The sequence below is a fragment of the Anopheles bellator genome, chromosome 2 (genome assembly GCF_943735745.2).
Source record: "Anopheles bellator chromosome 2, idAnoBellAS_SP24_06.2, whole genome shotgun sequence".
In the NCBI taxonomy this organism is placed as follows: domain Eukaryota; kingdom Metazoa; phylum Arthropoda; class Insecta; order Diptera; family Culicidae; genus Anopheles; species Anopheles bellator.
Window position 1 is genome coordinate 54,302,224 of NC_071286.1, and position 16,598 is coordinate 54,318,821.

General features: G+C 50.2%; 1 protein-coding gene and 1 non-coding gene across 6 annotated transcripts; both read right to left on the minus strand.

Annotated features, from left to right (window-relative positions):
• Positions 1 to 199: 199 nt before the first annotated feature.
• On the minus strand, positions 200 to 14,689 carry LOC131212433 (nocturnin-like). 5 transcript variants are annotated; one of them, XM_058206296.1, is made up of 7 exons: positions 8,937 to 8,962; positions 2,596 to 2,834; positions 2,463 to 2,528; positions 2,276 to 2,397; positions 1,668 to 2,199; positions 1,465 to 1,571; positions 200 to 1,391 (listed from the first exon to the last, which is right to left on the minus strand). In XM_058206296.1, the coding sequence occupies exons 1-7, from the start codon at positions 8,948 to 8,950 to the stop codon at positions 1,215 to 1,217; spliced, it is 1,257 nt and encodes a 418-aa protein (XP_058062279.1). In that variant the 5' UTR covers positions 8,951 to 8,962; the 3' UTR covers positions 200 to 1,214. The 5 variants fall into 5 exon arrangements, with proteins under 5 accessions (XP_058062279.1, XP_058062278.1, XP_058062277.1 ...); XM_058206295.1 differs by lacking the exon at positions 8,937 to 8,962 and adding an exon at positions 2,968 to 3,017; XM_058206294.1 differs by lacking the exon at positions 8,937 to 8,962 and adding an exon at positions 14,319 to 14,689 and having other exon boundaries at positions 1,465 to 2,199.
• Positions 7,880 to 7,951, minus strand: Trnap-agg (transfer RNA proline (anticodon AGG)). The gene has a single exon. It is a non-coding gene; the product is annotated as a tRNA-Pro (tRNA).
• Positions 14,690 to 16,598: the final 1,909 nt, after the last annotated feature.

A 16,598-nucleotide genomic window follows, 5' to 3' on the forward strand; every position in this document is an offset into this window, starting at 1 on the left:
CGGATGAATTATTTGGAAATTTCGAGAAGACAGAAGACAAACTCTGCCCAATGAAGTAGATTTTGATTTCTGCTTTATTTTATTATAAATACAATTTACTCTTATTCTCTTCTAAACCGGCCACTGCTACGCTGCTAGCGGTATGAAAATATAATCTTCTCTCTGGGCTAAAACATTTTCTCTCCAACGTCAACGTGCTTTGCGACGAAGCCACGAAAAAAGGGCTGTGCTTTATCCAAATGAGGTGTATATCGGACTGAGCTACAAATTGATACAGCCAAGGAAATTTTCTCATCCATAACCGAAAGACCGTTGTTTAATATGAGAAAAAGGCCGTGGGGATCGCATTCGCACGTCAACTAAACAAAACGGTACATGTTTCAGCAATGCTTTCATTGCCTTCCGGAAAGAAACAATGGTTTCAATGGCCGTCCATTACATCTTCAATCATGTCGATGTTCAACATCAACAATGGCGACTTCACAAAAGCATGCACTTCGGCGGCCTTTGTAGGTAAAACGTTCGGAATTCGGCAGCTGTGCGTGGCGTGGCCTTTTCCCAGGGTAATGTTGTCCCCATTCAACCAGCAGCCTGTGTGCCAATAATGCTTTTCTTTTAATTGCAAATTTTCGTTGTATTGACTTACGCTTATCTGGTTTATCTTTCCCACCGCTCTTCGCTCTATCTATAAATATGTATTATGTAAAGTATTTGTTTCGCTCTGATTATTTTCAACAAAATGTACCTCCAGAGGGATTACCAGAACCCCCACATTGGGGAATCAATTTTAGTATGGCCTCCCACTATCTAATTAACATGTCTTAAGGGTTCTTCGACCAAGCACTGTGCCCGTTTATGTGTGTTTTAGTGCAGATAAAATGTGTTCTGCTTAGTTCACCCACCTTTCATCATTCATTATCAAGTATGGCAAAAGTAGTCATTAGTATAAAATTGTTGAAACGAAAAGAACGTGTGGCAAAGCAGAGTTTTAAAAAACATATTGGAGACCTAAAATTAAACAAACAAAATCCCTAGTCCAAAAAGTCCAATGCCTTGTGTCTGACACCCATTCGCACCTGCATTCTTACACAATCACAGTTGCTATCACAAACATAAAATAGAACGGTTCACATAAATGTACAACGTTTCAAAGGATTCACCAATTCATTCGGGGGAGGTTTCGGGTACTGTGTCTCAGCTTCGGCGGCACTGCGCTACAGTTGGTGGTTCGGCGGTGTCGATGTGTTGACATCGTTCACAGTTTGTGCGTTTCCCGCCGCCTTCAGCTCGATGTCACACACGAGCGAGAAGTGGTCGGAAGGATACTGGAAGCTGGGGGTCCGATCGATCCCGATCTCCTCGCCGGAAGGGAACATGAGGCAGTTTTTCACCTGCAATCAAACAACCAACGATCAAGCACCGACTATTCCGCGCGCGCGCGAGAAAGACCTTCCGATCACCTACCGTTAGTTTGTCCTTGGAGTAAAATACATAATCGATCGTGTGGCACACTTCGCCTTCCTCGCGGATCTTCCACGTCGTGTACGATGGCTCACAGGCGGCCGAAATTTCTGCCCCGGTCCGTACTTCACCGCCATTCGCTTGCGCACATTCGTCACCGTGGCACGATCCGACGCTACTCCGGCTGCCGACCCGTTCGACAGCACGCACCCTACCACCGGCGTTCGCCGCATTCTGATTGTTTTCATCCTGCGATTCGCTGGCCAGCAGATCCGCGTACGCACTGGCCAGTCCCAGCGGACGGTGGTTGAGCACCGTGCTGTAGATCGGTTCGATGGGTTCGGCATTAAAGTCGCCACATAGTATCACCGGTCGGTGCTGTGCCACGCCGTCGATAAAATGTAGCAAATCTTTGCCCTGCTCATTGCGCAACTTGGACAGCAGAGCGCCCTTGCGCGCCTTCAGGTGTGTGGTCGTGACACAGAGCTCCTGGTGGGTGTCACGAGTGCGCAGCACGGCCGCTATCGCCACCTGATTGCTCTGGACACGCCACACCTCCAGCACGCGCGTGAAGTGGTTCACCATCTCGAGCCGATCCTTGCGGTAGAACACGGCACAACCGTCCGGCCCATTGTTGCCGTTGATGTACAGGCAGGGTGAGTCCGGCTTCGGGAAGAACACTCCCTCGTAGTTTTGGGTGGCAAGAATTTTTTGCAAAAATTTAAAATGATCCACCTCCTGCGTGATTTTGCGGTAAGAGAGATGACATTATCAGATCGCGGAAATAATCACTAACCGCTAACCAAAACCTCACCTGCAAACAGATGATGTCGGGGTCGTTTTGAATGATTTCCTCCACTAGCTGATATCGTCGGCAGTCCCACGTTAACGCTTCCAGCGGGCAGCGTACGAATCCATCATTGTGCATTCCGAGCGCTGTGACGACAACAGACCATTTTAGAAACAAACCAAAACATCCGATTGGTTGCTTGACAACTCACTCTGAGAGAGCATGTTCCACTGGAATATCCGAAGTTGCGGGGCGGTCAGGGAAGGTTCACTACAAGCTGGCCAATCGAAGACACAGAGACAAGTTAGTGACACATTACTTTTCTCGCGGGGCATAGAGCTTACTTTTAGAAATGGCATCCAGTTTCAACATTTTGAACCCGTCCGTGAGGTCACCACCGAGGTTGCTGTGTCGGTCAACCGGCTTCAGGAACTTCCGCTTAACCAGTGGTGCCCGTTCTTCGCCGCGCGCCAGCCGGCAATACTCCAGCAGATCCGCTATCGACATCCCGTCCGTGATCTCCAGTTTGTCATCCTGATAGTCGACGTTTTTGATCTGCGGTGCCGACGTAAACGAGCCCATTCTACGGGAAAGAAGAAAGCGTGCGAAACAATTAAACCAAATGTACCATCGAATTGTGATCGAAGCCATCCCGGCCAAAGGGTGGACAGCACAGAAGAAGAAAGGGGCGGATATTCCTCTACGATTCACACTACCTTTGCAGCATCACACGCTGCAGATGACTTTTTTTCAACGCCCCATTCATCGGCAGTCCGGAGTTGGCCTTTTCCGGGGACAGTGCCATTTCGCGGTCAGACCCTATCATGGTCATGGACAGTCGTCGTGGTCGTGATCGCGTCTCCGTCTGTCAACCGATTGCGCCAAATGGCGAACTAACACTGGGATTCGGTGCTCTAGGCAAAGTTCAGAAATGGGGACGATGGACCGATGGGCCGTGTTACGAGACCAGTCTATGATAACATCAAACGAATGCCCGTCCCTTTATTCCAACACTAATCGAGACACCCAATGTTCACCACAATTTCTTTTCAGCCTCGGGCATACACTTAACCGATTCACTTGGGATGAGAATTTCGTGCGATAATGGCATTCAGTGAACTCCCGCTTTGCCTATCGCGGCAGAATCTTAACTCTATTCACACTGGATGTCTATGAGCGGATGTTGGGCTGGGAGTTATGCCAATAATAATGGACCCTCACAGTCTGTCGTAGTATGCTGTGGGGAGCTTTGTCATCGGTCCTAAAAATCGGTCTTTCTGACCACGGTCCCCTGGCACTATGACCAGCAATACCTTTATCGGTAGCCGCAGTCACGTTTCGATACCATTGGCAACTCAGGCGCACTGGGACACATTCACAAAAAGGAGTGGTAATTTTTGCATCAATTAACACCATCACGCAAAAACCGAAACATGGCCTCCGAACCAGGGGGGGAACTAACCGAAATCCGGTGAAAGTTTAACCGTTCAATTACCAGGAGACGAGTAAGGTAAAAGTAGTAGAATGTGGTTTGCCGTTTCCTGCTGTCATCATCTTTTCCTTTTTTTCGTAGTTTACGTAATTGGACACACTGTTTGTTATCGGAAAGATGACAGTGGCGCGGAATGTAAATAATGAGTTTAACGATGACAAACACGGCAACCGTCGACTGAACGTAAGGACGAAGGACACATCGCAGAAGGCGAAGGGAGTGGTTTCGAATGGTCCGATTAGCTTAGTTAACTTTTTCACAAGCAGCTGCTGTGTTTGATCGAAGGATGGCGGTGCGCTTGAACCTGAACTATACTGATAGAATTCGCCCCGCTCAAGGACACCAGCTGCGCGCACACACGCGGACACACAGAGAGTGCGGAAAAACTTATTTCCTAGTTTTTCACTAGGTGAAGCACCGAGGAACACCTTCCAAAGGTTACTTTTCGTTCGTGCACAGGAGTGTCCTTACTGCGTAGAACCTCCCGCAGGCTTTGGCCACTGGCCACTTTGACCACCTTGCCTGTCGGTCGCCAAAAGAGAAGCGAAAATTCGATGGTTCACAAAGTAAACAGTGGCTCGACGAGAATTTATTTATGTGCCACTCGTTTTTGCCACTCAGTCCCTCGTTTTCCTTTTTTGCTCTTCACCGTTGTGTCAACGGGTGCTGTGCCCGGGTGTGTGCGCGTGTTTGCGTGAAAGTTGCACGAATTACGCTTTGTTTTTCTCACGTTTTCGCGTTCCGAGCACATCCGGCCAGATCAGCATTATCAGATCAGCTGTTATTTTGCACAACCCCTTCACCTCATCTGCTCAGCACTGGCTGTCATTCGCTGGGTCGGACCTTGTTTCGTAACGTAACGTAACCGAATCCGCAGGATCGTCCTGCACTTGGAGAGCAACAGCTTGAAAACTTCCATCGGAAAACACTTCGGCGTGAAAATGAATTTTCCCCGTCGGAAAAGTTACCTTGGAATGAGCAGTAAATGTAAATGTTTGAACCGCCTCGTCGTGAACACACACACACACACACGGCTCCGAAAGAGCAGATCCATCCTGATCTGTCAGATTTCCGACGCGTTTGACATTTGATGCTTTGACAGCCAACGCGTGAGCGGAGGTTCGTGTCTAGGATGCGGTGCTGCAGGAGAATGATTAGAAATTTAACGAAGTTCGTTAACGGTTAAAAGCAAACTGAAAATAACTGTGGCAAGAGTTTCACGGCAATTAGCAACCATCGCAAACCGTAGCAAGTTACAAAAAGAGGATCTTTCTATTGTACGTTCTTCCATTGACGTCCCGAGCATAAAAACATCCCCTAATTCGCCCGGGAATCGCCATCCCGCAGGCCTAAATTCGAACCGAAGGACATTGGTGCAAAAATACAGTTTTATTGACCGCGCAGCCATATGTGTCTCAGAGTGTGTCGCTGCCCCCCGTCTAACCCGCCACTTCCGGCCTTGCGGCGCTTAGTTTGGGAAGTTTGCACAATTTCGAGTGTGCCCCGCGGGCAGACCGACTGTGAGATGATTTGTGGCGGGCAACGGTGGTCATTGCCCTGTCGCACGGTGGGACCTTCACATTCACCGCCACGGCGCGCTCCGACGGGATCCACAATTGGGGCATCTTTTTGAGCGGCGGCCATCACCTTGCGCGACGGAAGCTGTGTGGCCATCGCACCCTAATCGGAGCAAAACTAAAACCCCCCAATCTCTCCCTTGCGCGACCGGAACTGGAGCGGAGGAGGTCACGACCCGAAGATCGTAATCTCGGCCCACTGGCTTGCGTGCCTGTGTCCCATGCGGATGTTTACGCGTGCGCAAGTGCGTGCGTGCGGTGCATGCCGTGAGTTCACAATCACAACGCGCTGGTGCGCGCACACGATTAGTCACAGAGAACCGGTTTCCGAGGAGGAAGGTCGCCGCCTGCGGGAGTCGCCCCGCCCTGCCACGCTCCGCACCGCCGCCGCCGCACTGGTCACCGGTTTCGGGGTGATGGTTTCGGAAAAGATGTCCCACCGCCCTCCCTGTGTGGGTCCGTCCCTGTCCCGGTCGACGCTGGAACAGGTAATCGGGCAGCGGTGCGCCTCAAGGTTGACGCCTAACTGTAGATTTACATTTTCGCTTCGCTTCGCTTCGCTTCGCTTCCGTTACTTTAGCGTGCGGTGCGCCTTGTCGCGAGTGCAAGTGCAATTCCGCCATCGATCATCGGTGCATTTCTTTCCTACAGCAGCCCGGTGGGCCTCTCTATCGATCGGTTTCAGGAAGAAATCTCCAGCTTTCGAGAGTCACGATCTCTATCGGCGGGAAACACATTTTATCCGACCGAGAGAGCGGATAGATCTATCGGCCACCGGCTGAACAGCACCGACCACTACAACACGGTTCTAGTCGGAAGGTCTCAGCCGCGATCGCAAGCGTAATAAATTGTATTAGTCGAACCCCTCGCTAGAATTGCGGAAACGCGGTTCTAACGCCTGCGGCGTGGCAGGCGTCTTGTTCTGTGGCCGCTCTCGGTTAGATCCAGACCTTTGCCAACTTCCTCGAGTCGGTGACCTCCAACCGATTCCCAATCCTTCGCGCCAGCGACGGAGAAATCGTGATCGGGGTTTGATGATCATCGAAATTCCACCACCACTCCTGGGCACTGGACCGAGGCCTTTTTTTCTGGCCGGGGTCTGGAGTGACCAGGCCAACACAACATATTGCGCCGCCGTCACCTTTGAAAGGGGGGAGCCTATCCTATTTTTTGGGAGTCCGATGTTTTGTCCAACGCGACAACAACAACCTGTGGGGCCGCCGGTGGCTTCTTGCGTGTTGTTTACTAACCCGACCACCGGATGGGCAGTAAAAAACAAATTACACGTTCGGGGGATGTTCGTTAGTCAAAAACAAATGCGCCCAGGGAAGCGTTTGAAAACATGCAAATAAATCAATTAAATTTATGGCTCAATTTATCGGTCACTCAAATCGGAAGTCATTTTCGAGACTGTTCGAGAGGAGCCTTGCTGATGTTACGTTCCTGATTATCGTTCCACAAAAAGAGGCATACAAATATGTCGGTCGGTCGGGGAGGGTCTGAAAAATAATCTCTGGAAGGTGAATGCTCTCCGTGCAGCGAAATCAACAACCTCTCCTCGGAGTGGTAACCAGTCCCCAGATTAATGGTCATTCCTGAGGCCGGATCGATTTGCATAAAACGTCGGCGAGGCGCCACGGAATCGGCGCATTTCTCGGCCCGTGCCCGCGAGATGCTATCGTTTATCTCCGAGCCCCCCCTTCAGGACTGCCCCGAACCGGACGGGGAACTGGATTTCCGATGACAGTTACAGGGGGACACGGGTGAAGAAAAAAAACGAATCAAAAGTGCCAAGCAACGAACCACACCAGAACACGGGCGGAACACGCGGCGGTCACCCTTCGACGCCTACGGGCGAAAAACAAACCGATTTTGCGCGTTTGCTGGCCGCGGTCCCGGACGAGCCGAATCCCGGCTCTGGCGGTTGTGGAATGTCGAACTTTTCGCGTCCTTCATTTTTCACGCTCCGCCGTTTTTAGTAAAGGTTGGCCATTAGGAGACCCCCGCGAGACGGGGTCTCCTGTGGGAATCGGTGGTCAAGGCAGGTGGGTCAGGTTTGTTTACAAATTTTAGCGTGACTCCGATTGGCCTCGTTTTCTTCCGCGGCTGTTTCTTGGCCCTTGTGTGTGACTGGCCAGTTTTATTGCGCTTTGAACGCGGTCTCTCAGAACGGTGCGCGCGTCAGAAACACTGGGCCGGTCACAGACGGTTGGGTTAGGTTTTGTGGCCAGAAAGAAAATTAATGACTCGAAGCACACGGTTCTAGGCGAAGGCATTACACGGCATCAACAACCAGAGCCTCCTCTCAAAAGAGCCTCCGAGTGCTGGTGTACATGCGTCAGCAACAAAAATTAATTTAACATTATATGCTCACGCTCGGCTAGGCATCGGTCGGCTTGGCAACGGCCGCAGGTTGTTGACAGAGAACGGCCAGACGGCATAAAACATGAGTAGGAAGCGCAAAAAGCATTTTTATTGATGCTACAACACTAAAGAATATGTCGCAGAAATGGTGGTGAATGAGTGAAAAAGATAAAAAACAAAGATTCCACAGCAGGTGGGCTCGTCCGGGATTTGAACCCGGGACCTCTCGCACCCTAAGCGAAAATCATACCCCTAGACCAACGAGCCCGCTGACGACAGTCGCGTTCGGGTGGCAATAAAACCTTCCAGTCACGCTCAATACGAACTCGTTTTATCCCGTTAATTGAATACAAATAAAACAGAAATATTAATGTCGGTAATTTGCGTTGATAGTTTCGTACTCGATCATGCAAAGCTGCGCGAATTAAGAGCATTCCGATGCCGGGGGGAGGTTTTTAGTACTTTCCTCGCCATATTAGAAGGAAACGATAAGGAACGATAAGGGGTTTCTTGATTTGTGTTTACGACTTCGTTTCAAGCCGACATTTGTGCGTTTACGACTCCGTTTCAGGTTATTTCTTTCTCGCCTGGAAGATGGCTGGTTTGCATACTTGAACGGGATTTGCAAAAGCCTGCTTCCATTCGGCGGTCAATTTAATGTTCTTAATGTCCGGCCCACAAGTTTGCAATAACATAAAAATGCCATTAAACGGTTAATGCACTTTTCAGGGAGAAACCGCATGCAATATTTTATAGCCCCGTCTTGGTAGCTTAAGGAGGAAGAATGTGCCGAGAGTAGAAAGAAGAGTTGCCTCCCCCCCCATCCGGGTAGAGAACGGGGTCCCTTTCACCTAGGTAACACTTAGCAGTCAACAGTTTCACATCAATCATCGGCAAACATTTTCTCTTCATAAAGCACACGGATAAAGCGTGACGGATTCCGAGGCCCCCCGATGTTGCGCCAGAGAAATCACGTCAACCAACATTAGAATGGCGTTTAATCAACGGTTCATTACCGGAGCCGGATGTGTCACCGTCGGTCTAATGGACGTGAGGGACGCGTGACCCGCGTGCCGCACGTCTCCAGAACCTTGTCCTTTAATCAAAGTCAGTTTCTTTCTCACTCTCTCATAAGACATTCTAATTTCTCTTGAACTTGGCCCTTTCGTCGTTCTACAATACGGTCAATCATCGTCCGAGGACCGTTATGGCCCATCACGGTCAGCTCACCGGCCCTCCGTTCGCCACCTACCTGACCAAGTACATCAGCAGCTGTTTCGGAGGGACACAATCCATCTCCAGCTCGAGTCCACTGGCCGCCGTCGCGCCGTCCAACAGATCGTAGCCGTAGTTTTCCATCGCGATCTTGCGCGCCGCCAGCCGCCGATTGGCCGTGGCCGGCGTCATCATGGACGCTTCGAAGATGGCCAGCTTTCGCTTGAAGTACGCCCGGGTATCTTTTTCGCTCGCGAACCGGCTCAGGTCCACCTCCTCGTCCTCTTCGTCCTCGTCGAACGCGGCCGGATCCCGGTTTTGGTCGCCGCCGGCGCCAACACCCGCTGACGAATCTTTGCGACAGGTGCCACGGAAGAAGGTCGAACCGTCCGGCAGCATGCGCGAAACGGTGCCAATCTTGTCGTGACCCCCGAGCGAACCGAACCGTCCCACCGGCACCAGATTCATCGCATCCACGTGTTTTCCCCGGCTGCGCACGGGAAGTCGTTTCACCCTGTCCGTCTGTCAATCAGGAAGGTCCGACCGGGCTCTTGGAAATCACCGCCAACGACGGGACGCCGGGGAATTTCACTCAAATTACACCCCGGCCACGGCCACGCGGGGAGTCCTTTCTCGTGAGCGTTTCGGTTTTCTGCTCACAAACGTAAACGTGTTCGCGCGGCTCACCACCAGTGCCGTTGTTGCCGATCTTTCTTCTATTGCTTCGCCGTCCCGCTCGAAACGTTTGCTGCGTGAAGTAGGACACGGCGGCTGAGTTCGCGCTTCGGATACTTTCCCAAGATCAAGGTCGTTTGCTCGACGGGGGGGGGCTCGGTTTTTCGGGCCCGGGCTCGGGCCGTTGCACGATCACGACCGTGCACTTTCTCCGGCGCGTGTGTTGGTGAAAATTCTTCGGCAGAACGCAAACACGGTCAGAAAAGTGTGTTGCGGGGGGGTCGTCTTTTACGTTTGCATAACCGGCCGCGGAGGGCTAGCTGGCCAAGCGAGCACGAGACACGGGGAGCTGCAATCTGTCGATGACGTTTACGTGCAACGCTTTACGTCACCAAAATGGCGATCGATCGATCGATTGATGCTGTAACTGGCCGATGATTTGTTTGTTGTTTTTTTTTCCTTTTAATGCCTCACGACACCCTCTCGATGGTCACGATCGGCCAAGCGTGGCCCGGGCTCTTCTTACACGACTTTGCCGGGAGCGCGTTCAAAATGCGCGATTATTCAACGGCGCCACGATGGGTGTCTTTGTTTTGAACCGAGCCGTGCTGGGCGGGTAATTAGAACGCTTGTTTCGAAGTAAATTAGTTCACTGGCACGCACGCTGCTTCCTGCTCCAAAATCACCCACTGACACTTTGGCGTGCTCTAGGTGCAGTGACCTTTTCGAGGAGAACCAAGGAAACGTCACAAAAATATCACCCACTCTCTCTCTAGTCCTGTCTGTAGGTGCATCTCTTGCCAGGCACTACTGATGACGATCACCGACAACAGCACAACTGTGTGCTGGCGAACAAGTTTTTGCGCCGGCAGAACACGTTACACGGAACTGGGCGGAAGAAATTAAACTCGTACACACGCGCACCGAGTGTTGTTGTCCTGAGGTCTCCCTGAGGTCTGAGGGTTAGCGAACACGCGTAGTAGCGCGCGATAACTATATGGGCACGGCGAACGATACATTCGCAGAGAAGGTCGATCGCGATCGAGAACCGAACCGATACTGTTCGTCCGGCCGGAGTAGGGCAATGATTTTATCCGCGCCAACCCGCGGAACCGGCTCGGCGAAGCAGCTGCGCGCGCGCCGCTTTCGAGAGAAGCCTCTTACGAGAGAGAGAGGGCTCACGATCACGATCGCGAGATCGAACATATGTCAGCGGGGAGAAGGTGCACAAGGATCACCAGCGTACGTTCGTGAGCCATCAGAGCACCGCCGGTCGTGGCTCCTGGACCCGAAATCGCCCTCGGTGCCGTGTGATAAGAGGTGTAGAATTCAGCCTGGGGTCTTAATGACTGTCAGGTTGATGTGTTTACTTTTGAGTTGCAAACCTCTCAAGAGACAACAATATTCCTCAAATGAATCATATTTTTTTACCATCCAGAAGAAGTTGGCGAAGGCCAAAACGAGTGGATTGTTACAGTTTGCGTGACGTATTTGAATTCAAATTACTAAATTGATACTAATGCGTAAAGAAGGTCGCTCTTGTTCGAGAACCTTATTTATGCCTGAATTGTTTGTCTTCATTAACTACTGAGGCACTGCTTGGAAGAATTCTCGAACCGACAAAAAATTAGGCGTAGACCAAATGAGGGGTTCAGATTCCTTCGTGGACAAACACTTAAATGTCTGCGTCTTAGTTTCTTTAAGCATCGCTGCGCTTTGACATAAATTTAAGAAATACTCCATCGAAAGAAAACAACGTTGGGTGCTTCATCCGTGCTGAATGAGGTATTTCCCAGCCAATTTGGGTCTATGACGTTAGAAGAGCAAAAACACAATAGGTAGCGTATATCTGAAAGTCACACCTTTCATGAATCATCGTCGTCTGGTGTCGTTCAGGACGGCAGGTTAATTACGCGGCCCCACGTAACATGTCGAGAAAAACGGATTGAACACCGTCCTTCAAAATTATCTGTTTTAGCAATCGTTGCTCCAGATACTGATAAACGGATGGTAAGTAAACAAGCCAGGGACCCCCCCAAGGGCTTCTGGGGCACCAACCTTAGCGGATCCTAGCTGTTCGAACCGGTTTTTGTGGGTCTGCTTATCACTCGCCGATTTGTAGATTAAAGTGGCCAGATTAGGTCCCAAGTCCCAAGAAAAAGCTTACGTGGTAGTACGTCTCTGGAATCTGGAACGGGGAGTTTGACGACCTCGCCCCACGGACGGACGGACGGACGGACGAACGGGGTGGCTCACTGTTCTGCGCGGAGAGCACCCTTTGTTCGCGCCGGTTGCGTACGTTTCCGGATTTATCCACTTCGAGCAGTTGCGTTATCGAACGAGGAAACACTAGAGTCCACCAGACACTGGACCGCGCTGACCAGACAGTTATCAACTGGCACTTGGAATGGTTCGGTAGCAGCCGCATTCCCTGTGCCGTCCGCGATCACCGGAGTTACGAATCAGGTCACGTTTTGCGCCACGGCACGTCAGAACAGAGAACGTACTGGGGTTTGATAAAAGTGAACGTTCTGTCACGATTATGCTTAATAACTTGCGCACGGTAGCGCCGGCCACCCCAACCGGACCGGGTGGATCGGATCAAAGAAGAGGCGCACAAAATGTCACTTTGATTACAATGTTTTTCCGCGGAACGACGTCCGATGTCGGCCGTTCTCCGGCGTGTTATCGGCAGGGCTGACGCACGGGAGGAGCACGATACAGCCAGCAGTGGCCAGTTTCGTGTGTCACGGTCACGATACCGGGAAGATCGCGGATCTAGCCCCGGTGCCTTTCATTTGACCGGTGACGCGATTGTTGCCGCGCAATTCCGACCGATCGTCGGCGTGGAGTCCTTTTTTTCTTGAAGCTCCCGGGGGTCGTTTTTTGTGCCACTTGAAAGAGTTACGCGAATCGTCTGGATCCATCCGCCAGTCCTAGAGGCACCACATGTGCACGACTCTGCGAGGCTTTCCTCTCGAAACGTGCCCTGAGAGGTGATTGATGAGCCAGAGCTTATCGTTACATCAGACCGCTCAGAGGGGAACTTCTGATGCCAATGCTTTCGCTGCGCCGAGTCGAAAAAAGGTAAACCGCCGTTGCTCAGCCGTTCAGGTGTTGAGAAGTGATTACCGGACAAAACAAAAACCTGATCGACGGCACTCGACAAGTCCTCCTTCCGGCGCCGGGGAGTGGTCGTGTGGGGTGACAGTGGTAATGACTCAATAATGGTTTGCTCGCTCGTTTACTGATCGTTTGGCTGCAGAGTTCTTACGTTCACACCTTCTTCATTCGGCATAATTAAAGCAAACACTACGCGTGGGACTAGCAAGAGAAAGCATCGGCCGAGATCTTTTCCGGGAAGCTCAGAAGTCCACGGAGTTGATTAATAAACGAATCAAGTAGGGGCACCCCGTGTTGCGCCGTGAGACTTAAACGATGGATAAATTACAAGTTGAAGCTAACTTAGCATTCATCATCACGAGGAGGGTAGAAACTCTGGAGAAACGCTTTGTAAGATTGATGATGGCGCGGTTGAACACACTTCCGGAAAGGATGCCCACCCGTAACCACCGTCGCCAGTTGTACCAAGGTCGGAACGTTCCTCGGCGCGAAAGCTCCGTTATATTCCAGAGATGCTTTTCTTCCGCCAACGGTTCCAAGACGAAACCCGTAACGTCTTGTGACCTTCTAAAGGGCACCATATTGCGACGTTTAAATTCATTATTAGTAGATCTGTTTGCGATTAGAAGCATAAAGCACCAACATCCCGGAATTCATTCCCATCGCCCAATCGCCGCGGGGTTCCAAATTCCAGTGTCGCGGGAGCACGATCCTCTGGCCGGTGTGATAACCCACTGGGCGGATGCTACCGGACGAGGTCATCCTTCGTTCCGATAAGTGATCCGTAAACAAACGTCCTTGAGAGTAACGTTCGCTTTTGAGGCTTGGGATTTTGGTGTGTCCATCGTCCAGTTCCTACAATTTCTCTATCAGTTCATTCACGATGGTCATCCTTGTCGTAACTCGCCGTAGAGAGCTTTATCCAGCGCAGCTTAAAAGTAGCTCCGTAAAAGCCTACTCTCGGAACTCGGAACTAAGGACTGAGTCGTACTCGCTACCCCCAAAAAGGAAACTTGACCCGCAGTACTTGGCGGTAGTAGATTGATCTTCCGATCCCAAGGAGCAGCTTAAGTGAGTGCTCCACGCGTAAGGTCAACGACGTAGCGAGAAGTGCCCGGTATGGCGTAGGATTTGCTGGGAAGCTGTAACGCTAGGGCGTAACAATACGAACTGGACGAAAAATGGTCGCATCCGGTTATATCACTGACCCCTGCTATTAGCCCTAGACAAATGGGCTCGTAAAGGCAGTGTTTGTAGATGAATTGTCGTACTTATCTCCTACGTCTGGTGTTCATTCCGTATCGTACGGGGAGTGTAAATAATGGCGGAACCGGATCGCGGCAGCTCAAACCGGCGATTCTGCGAGCGAAACTTTGCGGTCCACCATGAACAACCCCTGCTGATAAGCTACTATCAGGCTGATTAATTTTTTTCTCTCTTATATTAAAACACTTCGCACCAACAAGAGCAGGATGACAGCAGGTCTGTGCGCTTGTTGTACAATGTGTCCTTTTGGGTAAACATTGCACCACGGCGGTCACTAGCGGTTCACGTGGTGCTAATTGCCATTTGGTTGTATCTCATCCACAGTTGCTTATCGTATCGGGGTGGCTGTACTTACCAGGTTTGTCAGCTGCCTACGACATATCGGATGGTCGATGAAGAACCCTTGGACCGTATAATTTTACGTATGACCAAAAGTTTAACAATCACAAAACCAAAACCAGTATCTATTCGTTCCTGCACTCCATCACCCACTGTTCCATCAACTTGAGGTCACTGCGCTTTCGACTTGGACCGCCCGCCGTAGCCAGCCAGCCTTGCCGGTGAGAGAGCTGTGGTTCTCCAATTTCGACAACCGATTGCTGGCCAAATTACGAACCGTGCAGCAGGTTAGCTCGCCAGCCCGCGAGGAAGACGAAGTTCCGGTACGGGAACTCTGGCCCCGCCAACCGTCTCACCAGACTCACTCACAGACAACTGCTCGGTACGGGTCGTCGGAACGAATTGGACAACGGTTTTGCCGGCTTCTAATGATGCAGCTCTTGCGTAGGACTGCGGCTTCTTATCAGTGCGGGCCTCAGACACACACCAGCAGAGCCATTTCCACTGCTGCTGTGGTTGTGTAAATGGTTTTGCGTACTTCTCGCGTACTATCAGCGAGCGAGCGGGAATCAGTTTTTACCAGTCTTTTTACTTTCTTTCGCCGGTGACTAGCCGCTAGGGGTGATGATGCGAAACGGGTTGCGGGGTGTCTGGGGCACCGGCTTTACTTTCTGATAACGGTGAGGGGTGTTTTGATTAGAATCCGGTTGCGACAGTGTCCAGGCTGCCTTAGTGGGTCAGACGCGGTGTGCGAATGTGTTTAGAGTATTTCTCCTTGACAAAAGTCAGCGTCAGGGTCAAACTTCTATCTTCCCTGAACATGTCTGGCGCGCGTGAAGTTCTTCCATGTTTACTATTGTAGTTATGGCGACGGAAGATTACCGGCGGGGGGGTGGGCGTTGGAATCACCCGGGCGGGACATTGTTGTATACGGCACAATACGTCGACAAAAGGTTTTTGTGAATCACTTTGCAATCACTTCGTATTATGACCTTGCATGTCTGTTCCTGTCGCATTAATCGCATTAATTGATTCCTGTTTGATTCGAGGCGTACCTGAATGTGGTAAGATAAGATTGCCATCGTAACCACACACTTCGTGTTGGGTTGATGAACTCGACATAATTCGAGGGAGAGTAGATAAATGTCCAATTTCGGGTTGGGCGAAGATCGCACGAAGATGATCAATTATACGCTCGAAACGCTATGACGCTTTATGGCCGATGAAGTGTTGGCCTTATCAACGTGTAACAATATGGCACACGCGTGCCGGTAAATTTTCCACTTCACAAGACGAGCAATAAAGCAAGACGAGCAATTTTAAGCACTCCAACAAGATCATCAGCTACGATCACTTCCGGACGGGGCAAAGGCCCTAAACGAAACGATCTTTTCAATTATGTTGGCGCAACTTTCCTCGCAAAGTTTTGTTGTGTTCTTTAGCCGCAACCTTCTTCCAACCTTTAGTACTGGTGTTTGTCATATGAAATCCACCATATCGTTTGGTCATATCAAACAAACACGCACGAGATAAACTGATTTTATATCTCTATTGTTTTCAAGTATTGGTTTGAATCTAACTGACTTTCGAACATGACTTTGAATTTTCGAAATTCGCTCCACGTTACGGGCTCACTAGCGCCATCTTGCGGACGAATTTTTTCATTTGGGATGAAACTTTCAAACAGTCAGTTGGGAACATTACGCAGAAAAGGAATAGAATTCTAAACTGTATTTTCTTTCAGATTGTGCTGACCTATCATCGACGGTCAACCTGGTTTTACTACGTTTCTGTTTATTATAGTTTACTTCAGAAAAATTGCAAATTGAACAGTTTTGAAAATGAATAAAAGAGTATATTGAGACGTACTACTAGAACAAAACACAACATAGAATGTGTCCTTTCGGAGGTGGCATTTTGGCATCGAACTGCAAACAAACGGAACGTGTTCGGAAAGCTCACTTGACAGGCAAGGTTTCAAATCTGAACTTCAACAAGTGATCTACTTGACCTTGAACAGTAACCAAAATGAGGCATCGTATTAATGATATTTGAAGCTAACCATTTTGGCGTGGACATTTTGGCGAGCAAACTGGACCTTTTTTTTAAGTCCGTGGGAGTATCAGCCGTTCGACACAGCGTGGAGTTTTATGCTTATTTTCCACGGATAGGCGAAAGAACTATGTGGAATGCATGTTAAACCGTTAAATTTAATCACCATATACTGAAGAGTTTTCGTGATTTTAATAGCCTTTCGTTGTTGAAATCATAATGCAGTGATGCTAGTGAAGTGTAG

Bases quoted from the DNA above. Each gene is read 5' to 3' on its own strand.
- LOC131212433 (XM_058206291.1), bottom strand. From the start codon at position 9,367: ATGAATCTGGTGCCGGTGGGACGGTTCGGTTCGCTCGGGGGTCACGAC. The intron at 2,835-8,936 runs GTAGGTGGCGAA...TCTTTCCCGTAG, and splicing joins CTGCTGATGTACTTGGTCAG to AATGGGCTCGTTTACGTCGG. The intron at 2,529-2,595 runs GTAAGCTCTATG...TCGATTGGCCAG, and splicing joins ACTGGATGCCATTTCTAAAA to CTTGTAGTGAACCTTCCCTG.